This window comes from Pongo abelii, chromosome 4, assembly GCF_028885655.2.
Source record: "Pongo abelii isolate AG06213 chromosome 4, NHGRI_mPonAbe1-v2.0_pri, whole genome shotgun sequence".
In the NCBI taxonomy this organism is placed as follows: domain Eukaryota; kingdom Metazoa; phylum Chordata; class Mammalia; order Primates; family Hominidae; genus Pongo; species Pongo abelii.
In genome coordinates this window covers 116,783,777-116,799,289 of record NC_071989.2, presented here as the reverse complement: position 1 = coordinate 116,799,289, position 15,513 = coordinate 116,783,777, and the positions used below count along the sequence as shown (strand labels likewise).

General features: G+C 38.9%; 1 protein-coding gene across 27 annotated transcripts in view; it reads right to left on the bottom strand.

Moving 5' to 3' along the window:
- FER (FER tyrosine kinase) overlaps positions 1–15,513 on the bottom strand; it is a 450,919-nt gene that overhangs the window by 391,212 nt on the left and 44,194 nt on the right. For all 27 annotated transcript variants that reach the window (XR_008525732.2, XR_008525733.2, XM_063724214.1 and 24 more), the window contains one exon: positions 9,092–9,357. Coding sequence is in view for 25 of the 27 variants with exons in the window: in XM_063724214.1 (XP_063580284.1) it covers positions 9,092–9,298 (207 nt within the window). In the remaining 2 variants the exon portion in view is untranslated. The remainder of the gene's footprint in view (positions 1–9,091; positions 9,358–15,513) is intronic.

The following is a 15,513-nucleotide window of genomic DNA, read 5'->3' as shown; positions in this document are numbered from 1 at the left end:
TCAGGATCTAATACTATACCCAGAAGATCAAGAAAAACAAGAACAAACTAACCCTAAAGATAGCAAAAGAAAAGAAGTAACTAAAACCAAAGAAAAATTGAATGAAATTGATATCCAATCATCCATACAAACAAACAACAAAACAAAAACTTTGATCTTTGAAAGGATAAACAAGGTTGATAGACCACTAGCTAGACCAACAAAGAAAGACAGAAGATGCTAAATAAGCACAACAAGAAATCACAAAGGTGACATCAAAACTGATCCACAGAAAAACAAAAGATCCTCAGAGACTATTACGAACACCTCTATGCAAACAAACTAGAAAATCTACAGGAAATGGACAAATTCCTGGAAACATGCAACTTCTCAAGATTGAATCAGGAATATATTAGTCTGTTTTCACGCTGCTGATAAAGACATACCTGAGACAGGCCAATTTACAAAAGAAAGAGGTTTAACTGGACTTACAGTTCCACGTGGCTGGGGAGGCCTCACAAACGTGGTGGAGGGCAAGGAGAAGCAAATCACATCTTACGTGGATGGCGGCAAGCAAAAAGAGAGCTAGTGCAGGAAAATTCCCATTTTTAAAACCATCAGATCTCATGAGACTCATTCACTAACATGAGAACAGCACAGGAAAGATCTGCCTCCATAATTCAATCACCTCCCATGGGGTTCCTCCCACAACACATGGGAATTGTGGGAGTTAAAATTCAATATGAGATTTTGGTTGGGACACAGCTAAACCATATCATTCCACCCTGGACCCCTCCCAAATCTCATGTCCTCACATTTCAAAACCAATCATGCCTTCCCAACAGTCCCCCAAAGTCTTAACTCATTTCAGCATTAACTCAAAAGTCCACAATCCAATGTCTCATCTGAGACAAGGCAAGTCCCTTCCGCCTATGAACTTGTAAAATCAAAAGCAACTTAGTTACTTCCTAGATACAATGGGAGTACAGGTATTAGGTAAATACCTGTTGCGAAAGGGAGACTCTGGCCAAAACAAAGGGGCTACAGTCCCCATGCAAGTCTGAAATCCAGTGGGGCAGTCGAATCTCAAAGTTCCAAAATGATCTCCTTTGACTCCATGTCTTGCATCCAGGTCACACGGATGCAAGAGGTGGGTTCCCATAGTCTTGGGCAGCTCTGCCCCTGTGGCTTTGCAGGGTACAGCCTCCCTTCCAGCTGCTTTCACAGACTGTTGATGAGTGTCTGCAGCTTTTCCAGGCACACAGTGCAGGCTGTCGGTATATCTACCATTCTGTGGTCTGGAGGACGGTGGCCCTCTTCTCACAGCTCCACTAGGCAGTGCCCCAGTAGGGACTCTGTGTCGGGGCTCCAACCCCACATTTCCCTTCCACATTGCCCTAGCAGAGGTTCTCCAGGAGAACCCCACCCCTGTGGCAAACTTCTGCTGGGACATCCAGGCATTTCCACACATCGTCAGAAATCTAGGAGGAGGTTCCCAAACCTCAATCCTTGACTTCTATGCACTGGTAGGCTCAACACCCCGTGGAAGCTGCCAAGGCTTGGAGTTTGCACCCTCTGAAGCCATGGCCCAAGCTATACCTTGGCCCTTTTTAGTCACGGCTGGAGCGGCTAGGATGCAGGGCACCAAGTCCTTAGATTGCACATAACACAGAGACCCTGGGCCTGGCCCACAATACCATGTTTTCCTCCTAGGCCTCCAGGCCTGTGATGGAGGGGCTGTCATGAAGACCTCTGACATGCCCTGGAGACATTTTTGCCATTGTCTTGGTGATTAACGTTCAATTCCTTGTTACTTATGCAAATTTCTTGAATTTCTCTCAGAAAATGGGATTTTCTTTTCTATCACATTTTCAGGCTGCAAATTTTCCAAACTTTTATGCTCTGCTTCCTTTATGAAACTGAATGCCTTTAACAGCACCCAAGTCACATCTTGAATGCTTTGCTGCTTAGAAATTTCTTCTGCCAGATACCCTAAATCATCTCTCTCAAGTTCAAATTTCGATAAATTTCTAGGGCAGGGGCAAAATTCCACCAGTCTCTTTGCTGCAACAAAACAACAGTCACCTGTGCTCTGGTACACAAGTTCCTCATCTCTATCTGAGACTACCTCAGCCTGGACCTTATCGTTCATATCACTAATAGTATTTTTGTCAAAGCCATTCAACAAGTCTCTAGGAAGTTCCAAACTTTCCCACATTTTCCTGTCTTCTTCTGAACCTTCCAAACTGTTCCAACCTCTGCCTGTTACCCAGTTCCAAAGTCATTACCACATTTTCAGGTAGCTTTTTAGCAACGCCCCACTCTACTGGTACCAATTTACTGTATTAATCTGTTTTCATGCTGCTGATACCTGAGACTGGCCAATTTACAAAAGAAAGAGATTTAACTGAACTTACAGTTCCACATGGCTGGGGAGGCCTCACAAACATGGTGGAAGGTAAGGAGGAGCAAATCACATCTTATGTGGATGATGGCAGGCAAAAGAGAGCTTGTGCAGGAAAATTCCCATTTTTAAAATGATCGGATCTCATGAGACTCATTCACTATCACGAGAACAGCACAGGAAAGACCCACTCCCATAATTCAGTCACCTCCCACAACATGTGGGAATTGTGGGAGTTACAATTCAAGATGAGATTTGGGTGGGGACACAGCAAAACCGTATCAAGGAAGAATCTGAAACCCTGAAAAGACCAATATCCAGCTCCAAATTGAATCAGTAATAAAAAACCTATCCAATTAAAAAAAAAAAAAGCAGACTAAATGGATTCACAGCCAAATTCTACTAGATGTACAAAGAGGTAGTACCAATTCTACAGAAACTATTCCAAAAAATCAAGTAGGAGGGAATTCTACCTAATTCATTCTAAAAAGTCAGCATCACACTGATACCAAAACTTGGCAAAGACACAACAAAAGCAGAAAACTACAGGTCAATATCCATGATGAACACAAACACAAAAATCCTCAATGAACTACTATTAATAGCAAACCGAATCAAGCAGCACATCAAAAAATTAATTCGTCATGATCCAACAGGCTTCATTCCTGCAATGCAAGGTTGGATCAACATATACAAATCAATAAATGTAATTTGTCACATGAACACAATTAGAAACAAAACCATATAATAATCTCAATTGATGACTGAGATTGAAGCGTTTGATAAAATCCATCATTGCTTCATGATAAAAATCCTCAATAAACTAGGCATGGAAGGAATATAATTCAAAACAGTAAGAGCCATCTATGACAAACACACAGCCCACATCATACTGAACGGCAAATGCCTGAGCTATTCCCCTTGAGAACTGGAACAAGACAAGGATGCACACTCTCGCCACTCCAATACAATGTAGTACTAGAAGTCCTAGCCAGAACAATCAGGCAAGAGAAAAAAATAAAAGGCACCCAAATAGGAAAAGAAGTCAAACTATCTCTCTTAATGGATGACATGCGTCTATACCCACAAAGCCCTAAGTACTTCACCAAAAGGCTCCTGAAACTGATAAACGACTTCAGTAAACAATCAGGATACAAAATAAATTAGAAAAATCAGCACCAATTCTATACACCAATAACATTCAAGCCGATAGCCAAATCAAGAATGCAATGCCATTTACAATAGAAACAAAAAAATAAAATAAAACACCTAGGGATACATTTAACCAAGAAAATAAAAGATCCCTACAAGAAGCACTACAAGACACTGCTGAAAGAAATCACAGATGACACAAACAAATGGAAAAACATTCTGTGCTGACGGTCTGAAAGAATCAATATCATTAAATGCCCATACTGCCCAAAGCAATCTACAGATTCAACACTATTCCTATCAAACTACTGTCATTTCTCACAGAACTGGGAAAAAACTATTATAAAATTCATATGCAACCAAAAAGTCACCCAAATAGCCAAAGCAGTCCTAAGTAAAAAGAACAAAGCCAGTGGCTTGATGTTACACAAGTTCAAACTATACTATAAAGCTACAATAACCAAAACAGCATGGTAGTGGTACAAAAAAAGACACATAGACCAATGGAACAGATTAGAAAACACAGAAATTAAAAAACAAAACAAAACAAAAAAAAACGCAAACCTACAGCCATCTGATCTTTCATCAAAAATAAGCAACAGGGAAAGAAGTCCCTATTTAATAAATGCTGCTGGGATAGCTGGCTAGCTTTATATGCAGAAGAATGAAACTTGTCCCCTACCTTTCACCATGTACAAAAATTAATTCAGAATGGATTAAAGATTTAAATGTAAGACCTCAAACTATAAGAATCCTAGAAGAAAACCTGGGAAACACCATTCTGGGTATCAGCTGTGGGAAGAAATTTATGACTAAATTCTCAAAAGCAATTGCAACAAAAATGAAAATTGACAAGTGGGACTTAATCAAACTAAAGAGCTTCTATACAACAAAAGTAACTACCAACAGAGTAAACAGACAACCTACAGAATGGGAGAAAATAATCATAAACCATGCATCCAACAAAGGACTAATGTTCTACACAGAACTTAAACAAATCATCAAGAAAAAAAACATTAAAAAGTGGGCATAGGACATTAACAGATACTTCTCAAAGGAAGACATACAAGTGGCCAACAAACACATGATAAAATGCTCAACGTCATTAATTATCAGATAAATGCAAATCAAGACCACAATGAGATACCATCTCACACCAGTAAGAATGGCTATAATTAAAACGTCAAAAAAACAACACATGCTCGTGAGGTTGTGGAGAGACGGGAACACTTAATACACTGTTGGTGGAAATGTAAATTAGTTCAGCCACTAGAGAAAGCACTCTGGAGATTTCTCAAAGAAATTAAAACAGAACTACCATTAGACCTAGCAGTCCCATTAGTGGGTATATAGCCAAAAGAAAATAAATAGTTCTACCAAACAGACACCTACATTTGTATGTTCATCATAGCACTATTCACAGTAGCAAAGACATGGAATCAACCTCACTGCTTATCAATGGTGGATTAGATGAAGAAAATGCAGCACATGTGCACCATAGAATACTATATGGTCATAAAAAAGAAAGAAATCATGCCCTTTGCAGCAACATGTATGCAGCTGGAGGCCATTATCCTAAGCAAATTAACACAGGAACAAAAAAAACCAAATACTCCATGTTCTCACTTATAAGTGGCAGCTAAACATTGCATACACAAGGATATAAAGATGGAAACAATGGGCACTACAGAATATTAGAGGGGAGAGGGAAGGACGGGGGGAAAGGCTGAAAAACTACTGGGTATTATGCTTACTACTTTGGTAATGGGGTCATTCATACCATAAACCTCAGCATCACACAATATATCCAGGTAACAAACCTGCATGTGTACCCCCAGAATCTAAAATAAAAGTTGAATTATTTTTTAACAATTTAAAATGTATACCATTTTTATTTATTGAAAGACCCAATACTGTTAAGATATAGATTTTCCCCAAATTTATCTATACATTCAATATAATTCCAAGCAAAATCCCAGTAGCCTTTAAAAAAAAATAATTGGAAAGGTGCTCCTAAAATTCATAAGGAGATGCACAGGATTTAGAAAAGACAAAATAATTTTGAAAAAAAAATAAGTTCAGTAGTAACCCTTAATCTGTTGTTTTGCTTCCTGCAGTTTTGATTGCACGTAATCCAAAAATGGAAAATTCCAGAAATAAACAATTCGTAAGTTTAAGGTGACACCGCTCTGAGTAGTATGATGAAATACCTAGCCTCCGCACTCTGTCCTGCCCAGGACATGAATCATCCCTTTGTCTAGTGTATCCATGCTGTATATGCTACTTGAATATTACTCACTGAGTAGCCATCTCAGTTATCCTTGCTATAGCAGTGCTTGTGTTTAAGGAACCTTTATTTAACTTAATAATAGCCCCAAACTGAAAGGATAGTGATGCCGGTAATTTGGATATGCCAAAAAGAAGCCAGAAAGTGTCTCCTTTGGGTGAAGGGATGAAAGTTCTCAACTTAAAGAAAGAAAAACAACATATGCTGAGGTTGCTAAGAGCTACGGTAAGAATGAATCTTCTATCCATGCAACTGTGAAAAAGAAGAAAAAAAAAATTTGCGCCTTTGAATTTTTTATGTTGCACTTCAAACTGCAAAAGTTATATGCATAGTACGTGATAAGTGCTTAGTTAAGATGGAAAAGGAATTAAATGTGTGGGTGGAAGGCATGAACACAAACATATTCTGATTGACAACAGTGGACGTTCAGTACTATCCACAGCTTCAGGCATCTACTGGGGATATTAGAACATATCTCCCATGAATAAGGGATGACTACTGTACACTACCTGACTTTGATATTATTATCAAGGAACAAATAATTAAATGTGTTACTGGTGTCATGATAGACAAAAATACGAATGGAACAGAATAAAGAGTACAAAAATAGACTCGCATTATGATCAACTGATTTTAAACAAAGATGCAAAGGCAATTCAATGGAGAAAGCTTAGTGTTTTCAACAAATGAATGTTAGAACAAATGGATATCCAGAAGCAAAAAAAGAAAAAAATATGAACTTCAATCCATAGCTTGCCACATGTACAAAAATTAAATAAAAATAAATCATAGACCTACAAACAAAACTTAAAACTATAAAAATTTCCAGATGATAACACAGGCAAAACTCTTCAACTTTGCATCAGGCAAAGATTTTTTAAGATACAATACGAAAAGCACAATCCTCTTTAAAAAAGGTAGACTTTACTTATAGGTAGAATAAATCATAGTTTTTCTGTGTTAAGAGGAAAGAATGGCTGGTCACAGTGGCTCATGCCTATAATCCCAGATCTTTGGGAGGCCAAGGTGGGAGGATTGCTTGAGCCCAGAAGTTCAAGGTCAGCCTGGGCAATATACTGAGACCCCGTTTCTATAAAATAAAAAATAAAATTAGCCAGTTATGGTGGCGCATGCCTATAGTCCCAGCTCCCTAGAAAGCTGAGGTGGAAGGATTGCTTGAGCCTGAGAGGTCAAGGCTGCAATGAGCCATGACTGTACCACTGCACTCCAGCCTGGATGCCAGAGCAAGATCCTGAAAGAGAAAAAAAAAAAAGAGGAAAGGCTGACATACTCCTTGATTTTCTGTGAGTTCTCAACCATTGTTCAACTGTTAATTTCATGTATAAATTAGCAATAACAAAGAAAATAGAAACCATGTGACAATGGCAAATAAGTCATGTCAATAGAATGTAAGAAAATGAAAAGCAGATAAGTCGTAACTAATTAGCATATGATGAAAAGTTAAAACCTAAGTGTCCTGCAGTAGGGAGGTCAAGATTTATGAGGTCAGATGACTCCGTTTAAGCTCAGGAGACCGAGGCAGGTAGATCATTTGAGGTCAGGAGTTCAAGACCAGCCTAGCCAACATGATGAAGCCCCATCTGCACTAAAAATACAAAAATTAGCCAGGTGTAGTGGTACGCACCTGTAATCCCAGCTACTCATGAGGCTGAGATACAAGAATCACCTGAACCTGGGAGGCGGAGGTTTTGGTGAGCCAAGATTGCACCACTGTACTCTAGCCTGGGCGAGAAAGTGAGACTGCATCTCAAAAAAAAAAAAAAAAAAAAAAAGAAAAGAAAACAAGAGGGATAAATGAAGCAGAAAGCTTTTGGACTCAGAAACACCAGGTAGCTTACCAAAAACAAGAAGACTAAATAAAATGTGACTTTTAAAATACCAAAAATACTTTCCCTATCTATTCTCATTAACATAATAGCAGGCTTATACCCACAGATGAAATTGCCAAATAAAATAAAGGATATCCAGTTAAATTTGAATTTCAGATAAATAACAAATAATTTTTAATGTATGTTTGTCCTAAATACTGCATGCAAATTCAAATGGTGTCCCGTATTTTTTGTGGCCATCTCTGGTAGCTCTACCTTCAGACTAGATACTGGCCCAGAAAGGAAGTTAAAGATATTAACATTACTGGGTTCTTAAGAGAATCACAAATCCTTACTTGATCAAACACACTATATACACAGTCTCCACAGGTAACAGAGTTTTCCTCTAAAATTTACTCAAATCCTAAGACCCAAAAGTGAAAGATTAATTTTTTTAACATTCTAAAGTTAAAAAGATTTATTTTTAACTTTGAATAAATATAGTGAAATATGATATTTAAATAAGACATTGGAAGTAACAGAACAAGAATCCAAGAACTATTAGAGTTTAATATTTCTTCTTCAATGTTTTCAAAGAACAATTAACAGTATAGTTCTGGCCCTTATTTTTATATGACAGAATAATCTTGGATTTAAAAAATACATTATTCATCTAATGGATGTTTTAAGAGTGACTAACTCAACAATATACTAATATTTTTGTACTGAAGTGATAGCAAATAACAGCTACATGCTAAAATATTCCATATGATTCACAACACTAATGATTCACAGAAGAATTCAGGGAGTGGTTTATAACGAAAGTTTGTGCAAAAGGGAAAATTAGCCGGGTTCAAATGACCCAAAGCCAGAAGAGTTAATAAAAGAAACCAAAATTTGTAACAATGGTTCTCAAACCTGACCCATTAAGTCAGAATATCAGAGAGGTACAGCTATAGAATACAGAATATCAGAGAGGCACAAAAAATTAGGGAATTTTTTGTTTTGTTTTTTGAGACAGGGTCTCACTCTGTCACCCACGGCTCACTGCAGCCTTGATCTAACAGGCTCAAGCAATCCTCCCACCTCAACCTCCTAGGACTACAGTCACATGCTACCACGCCCAGCTTATTTTCATATTTTTTGTAGAGACGGGGTTTCACCACTTTCCCCAGGCTGGTCTCAAACTCCTAGGCTAAAGTGATGTTCCCGCCTCAGCCTTCCAAAGTGCTAGGATTACAGGTGTGAGCCACCATGCCCGGCCACTCCAACATTTATAATTTTTAAAAATTTCTCCATGAGATTTTCATACTCTGTAAAACTGTGGAATCAGTGCTTTAGAATGCTGACTTAAGTATGCTCATTCAATAGTATAAGCTATTGCATTTTAAGGACAATTATAATGTTATAAATAACAAAGAGTGAAATTATTCTTCTTACCTTGGATACGTTGCTGACATAATTCATTTGGACAGTACTTTCCTTATCAACTTGATTACAAAGGTTCTGTAAAGTAGATGCATATTCTTTATCACTTTTTATTCTCAGGGCCATAAATTTCTTTACTGTTTCCAGTAACCGTAATTCCCAGTCTTGCAATTTTAACACTGCTTCATGTGAATTCTTCAGGTCACTCCCAAACCCCATTTTGTAAGGCACTGGTTATCCTCCACACTGCACAAGTGAGCCTTCTAATCAGCACATATCTGTGTATGTAAACAAAAGAGAAAAACTCTTAAATAAAAACGAAATTAGTCTTCAAAAAAAAACAGTTATTATAGATTCTTCTTTGGGGTTAAAAAAAAAAATCACAACTGAATACTTTCTTCCAAAGATCAGAAACAAGATGAAGAGGTCCACTCTATTGTTGGCTTCAACATTACTCCAGAGGTCTTAGCCATTACAATGAAACAAACGAAATAAAAGGGGCATTCAGATCGGAAAGGAAGAAATAAAACTATCTTAATTTGCAAATTACATCATCTTGTATGTAGAAAATCCTATGTAATGCAAGAAAAACCATTAAAATAAATGACTAGACGCCTCCATCAATTATGCCTCCCTGCCCCCTGCCAGCAGGAACACCAAATTTAACAACTATTTACACACACTAAAATCAGGTGAGCAATCACAGTAACCAGTTTTAACTTCTTATCGCTGAAAAAGGTACTGAAAAGGGTAGAAAACACAGTCTCAAACCATCAAGACCAGTCCTCTCCCATCACCTGGCAGTGGCCACATGGTGCACAGAGTATGCTTGGAGGAGAAAGAGAGCACTGCGATTGTGGGACTTTGCAATAAACTCACTGCTGCCATGTCACAGCAGAAAGCGAAACCAGGATGAACTCAGCCAATGCCCACCCAGGAAGGGAGCATTTAGACCAGCCATAGCCAGAGGGGAATTGCCCATTCCAGCAGTCAGAACTTGAGTTTCAGCAACCTAGAGAGACATGAGAGAGGGAGGCTAGAGGAGTGCTTGCAACACCCCTTCTGTACCCCGGCCAGCACAGCTTGCAGCAACAAATGACTCCATCCTTCTGCTTGAGGAGAGGAGACAAACAGTAAAGAGAACATTGTCTTGCCTCTTGGATACCAGCTCAGCCACCGTAGGATAGAGCACTGGGCAGTCATTAGACCCCTATTATAGGCCCTACCTCCTGAATGACATTTCTAAACACAACCTGGGCCAAAAAAAAACCCCGCTGCCTTGAAAGGGAGGACCCAGTCCTGGCAGGCTTCATCACCTGCTGACTTAAGAGCCTCTGGTCCCTGAATAAGCAGCAGTGATACCCAGGTAGTACGCTGTGGGCCCTGGGTCAGATTCAGACATGCTAACCTCAGGTGAGACCTAGCACATTCCCAGCTGTAGTGATGTCTATGGTGAGAGACTCCTGCTTGAGAAAAACAGAGAGAAAGTTAAGGGGACTCTGTCTTACACCTTAGGTACCATCTCGAACACAGTGGGGTAGAGCACCAAGCACATTCTTACAGCCCCCAATTCCAGGCCTTGCCTCTTAGGTGGCACTTCTAGACCTGCTCTGGGCCAGAGAGGAGCCCACTGCCCTGCAGGGTAAGTCCCAGGACTGGCAGCATTCACCACAATCTGACTGAAGGAAACTTGGGCCTCACGTCAACATCAGCAGTAGCTTGGCAGTACTTCCTGTGGGCCTATGGTGGTGGTGGCCAGGGAGAGAGGCTCTTCTACTTGTGGAAAGGAGAGGGAAGAGCGGGAAAGACTTTGTCTCATGGCTTGAGTGCCAGTTTAGCTGTAGAATAGGGCACCAGGTAGATTTCTAAGGTTTTGACTCCACTCCTTGGCTAACAGACAACATTTCTGGACCCATTTGGAGCCTACAGAAACTCACCACCCTTGAGGAAAGGACACAAGCTTGGCTGGCTTCACCACATGCTGATTATAAAGCTCAGGTGCCTTGAGCAAACATAGGCAGGAGTCAGGTAGCGATTACAGTGGGCCTTGGGCATGACCCAGTGCTGCGCTGGCTTTAGGTCTGACCCAGTGCAATTCCAGTACTGGTAGCAACATGGGTGACTGTGTCACCCCACCCCCTGCTCCAGGTGACTCAAAACAGAGAGAGACTCCATTTATTTGGGAGAAAGTAACGAAAGGGAACAAGAGTTTCTGCTGGTAATGTAAAGAATCCTTCCAGATCTCATCCAAGACCACAAAGGCAGTACCCCTGCAAGTCCGCATAAATCATAGTGTTACTGGGCTTGAAGTGGCCCCTAATACAGATACAGCTTAGATCACAGCACCCAAGTACCTTGTATTACCTGGAAAGCCTTCCCAAGGATGACAGGTACAAACAAAGCACAGAAGTGAAGATTACAATAAATACCTAATAAATACCTAACTCTTGAATGTACAGACTCTGTCGAACATCCACAAGATTCAAGACCATCCAGGAAAACAGGATCTCCATACACAAACTAAATTAAGGCACCTGGAACCAATCCTGGCCTAAAAGATATGGGATCGTTAACACAGAGAATTCAAAACAGCTGTTTTAAAGTAAGTCAAAGAAATTCAAGATAACAGAGAGACCAAATTTAGAATTCTATCTAGATAAATTTAACATGGAGATTGAAATAAATAAAAAGAATGAAGCACAAATTCTACAGTTGAAAAATGCAACTGACGCACTGAAGAACGCATCAGGGTCTCTTAATATCAGAATCGATGAAGCAGAAGAAAGAATTAGTGAGCTTGAAGACAGGCTATTTAAAAATAGAGGGAACAACAACAATAAAAAAAAAAGAATAAAAGAGAATAAACCATGCCTACAAGAACTAGAAAATAGCCTCAAAAGGGGAAATTTTTTCTTTTTTTTCAGACAGGGTCTCCCTCTGTCATCCAGGCTGGAGTACAGTGGCACAAAAAATAGTCAGAGGGAACATAAAAAAAAAAAAAAAAGAATAAAAGAGAATAAACCATGCCTACAAGAACTAGAAAATAGATTCAAAAGGGGAAAGTTTTTCTTTTTTTCCAGACAGGGTCTCCCTCTGGGCTAGAGTACAGTGGCACAATCACAGTTTACTGCAGCCTCAACCTCCTGGGCTCAAGAGATCCTCCTGTCTCAGCCTCCTGAGTATCTGGGACTACAAGTATGTGTCACCATGCTCAGCTAATTTTAAATTTTTTTTGTAAAGAAGGGGTCACACTTTGTTGCCCAGGCTGCTGTCAAACTCCTACGTGCAAGCAATCTTCCCATCTTGGCCTTCCAAAGTACTGGCCTTCCAAAGTACAGGCATGAGCCACCATGCCCAGCCAAAAAAGGGAATCTAAGAGTAATTAGAATTAAAAAGGAGGTACAGAAAGAGATAGGGGTAGAAAGTTTATTCAAAGAGATAATAACAGAGATCTTTCCAAACCTGGAGAAAGATGTAAATATTCATGTTCAAGAAGGTTATTGAACAACAAGCAGATTTAACCTAAAGACTACCTCAAGGCATTTAATAATCAAACTCCCAAAGGTCAAGAATAAAGAAAGGATCCTAAAAGCAACAAGAGAAAAGAAACAAATAACATCCAATGGAGATCCCACATGTGTGGCAGCAGCCTTTTCAGTGGAAATCTTACATGGCAGGAGAGAGTGGCATGAAATATTTAAAGTGCTGAAGGAAAAAAAAAACGTTTACCCTAGAATAGCATATCTGGTGAAAATATCCTTTAAGCATAAATGAGAAATAAAGATGTTCCCAAACAAACAAAAAACAAACTGAAGGATTTCATCAACACCACACTAGTCCTATAAGAAATGTTAAGGTCGGGGGTGGGGGGTTGAGGGGAGCAAGCACAGTGACTCACATCTGTAATCCCAGCACTTTGGGAGGCCAAGGTGGGTGGATCACCTGAGGTCAGGAGTTTGAGACCAGCCTGGCCAACATGGTGAAACTCTGTCTCTACTAAAAATACAAAAAATTAGCTGGGCGTGGAGGTGGGCACATGTAATCCCAGCTACTAGGGAGGCCGTGGCAGAAGAATCACTTGAACCTGGGAGGTGGAGGTTGCAGTAAGCCAAGATTGCATCACTGCACTCCAGCCTGGGCAACAAGAGTGAAACTTCGTCTCAAAAAAAAAAAAAAAAAGAAAAAAAAAAAGGAAGTGTTAAGGGGGATTAATCAATCAGAAAGAAAAGGACATTAATGAGCAGTAACGAATCATCTGAAGGTACAAAACTCACTGGTAAAGGTAAGTACACCAAAAAAACAAAGAATATTATCACATTATAATAATAATGTGTAATTGTGGTGTGTAAACTACTCTGGTCTTAAGAAAAAAGACAAGATGAACCAATCAAAAATAATAACTACAACTTTTCAAGACACAGTACAACGAGTTATGAATAGAAACAATAAGTTAAAAAGCGGGGAGGGATCAAAGTTAAAGTGTAGAGTTTTCATTAGTTTTCTTTTTGCTTGTTTGTTTACACAATCATGTTAACTTGTCATTAGTTTAAAATACTGGGTTATAAAACAGTATTTGCAAGCTTCATGGTAACCTCAAATCAAAAAACATACAATGAATACAAAAAAAGTAAAATTAAGTCATACCACCAAAGAAAATTACCTTCCCTAAAAGAAAGACAGGAAGACAGGAAAGGAAAAAGACCATAAAACAACCAGAAAACAAATAGTAAGGATGTAGAAAAGAGAGAATCCTGAAACACTGCTGCTGGTGGGAATGTGAATTAGTACAACCACTATGGAGAACAGTTTGGAGCTTCCTCAAAAAACTAAAAACTGAGCTACCACATAATCCAGCAATCCCGCTGCTGGGTATATAACACCCCCCCCCAAAAAAATAGATATCAGTATACCAAAGAGATATCTGCACTCCTATGTTTTTTGCAACACTGTTTACAATAGCCAATATTTGGAAGCCACCTAAGTGTCCATCAGCAGATGAATGAATAAAGAGATGTGGTACATATACGCAATGGAGTACTATTCAGCCATTAAAAAGAGTGAGAGATCTTGTTATCTGCAACAACATGGATAGAACTGGTGGTCATTATGTTAAGTGAAATAAGCCAGACACAGTCATTATGTTAAGTGAAATAAGCCAGACACAGAAAGACAATCTTGAACTCATGGAGACAAAGAGTAGAAGGATGATTACAACAGGTTATAAAGGGTAGTGGGAAGCAGGGGGAAAGTTGGGATGGTTAATGGGAACAAAAAATATATACAGAATAAGACCTAGTACCTGATAGCACAATAGGGTGACTATAGTCAATAATAATTTAATTGTACATTATCAAATAACTAAAGCTGTATAATTGAATTGTTTGTGACACAAAGGATAAATGCTTGAGGTGATGGATACTCCATTTACCCTGATGTGATGATTACACACTGCATGTCTGTATCAAAATATTTCATGTACCCTATAAATATATATACCTACTATGTATCTACAAAATTTAAAATATAAACAAATAAAAAATAGTTAAGTAATAGTGCAGGGTACAAGGTCAATATATAAAATAAATTATATTTATACAATATACAAAAATAAATTATATTTCTATATACCATCATTGAACAATCCAAAAATGAAATTAGAAAACAATTCTATTACAAAAGCACCAAAAAAGAATAAAATACTTAGGAATAAATTTTACCAAAAAAAAAGCAAAACTTGTATGCTTAAGACACTGTTGAAAGTAATTTTAGGGCCAGGTGCAGTGGCTCACACCTGTAATCCCAGCACTTTGGGAGGCTGAGGCCGGTGGATCACCTGAGGTCAGGAGTTTGGGACCAGGCTGATCAACCTGGAGAAACTCCGTCTCTACTAAAAATACAAAATTAGCCATGCGTGGTGGCGCATGCCTGTAATCCCAGCTACTTGGAGGCTGAGGCAGGTGAATCACTTAACCAGGAAGTGGAGGTTGCAGTGAGCCAAAATCACGCCCATTGCACTCCAGCCTGGGCAACAAGAGCAAAACTCTGTCTCAAAAAAGAAAGTAATTTTAAAAGACCTAAGTAAATTGAAATATTCACGTTCACAGATCAAAAGATTTAATATTGTTAAGAAAGATTCTCCAATTTGATCTACAAATTTAACATAATCCATATTAATATCTCGGCTAGCTTTTTTATAGAAATTGACAAGCTATCCTAAAATCTATACAGAAAAGTAAGGGAGCCAAAATAACATGAAATAACTTGAAAAGAGGCACGAAGCTGGAAGATTCACACTTTCTGATTTCAAAACCTACTAAAAAGCTACAGTGATCAACACACTATGGTAATGGCATCTGGATAAACATAGAAATCAATGGAATAGACTAGAGGGGCCAAATGCAAATCTTCACATTTATGGTAAAGTGATTTTCTAC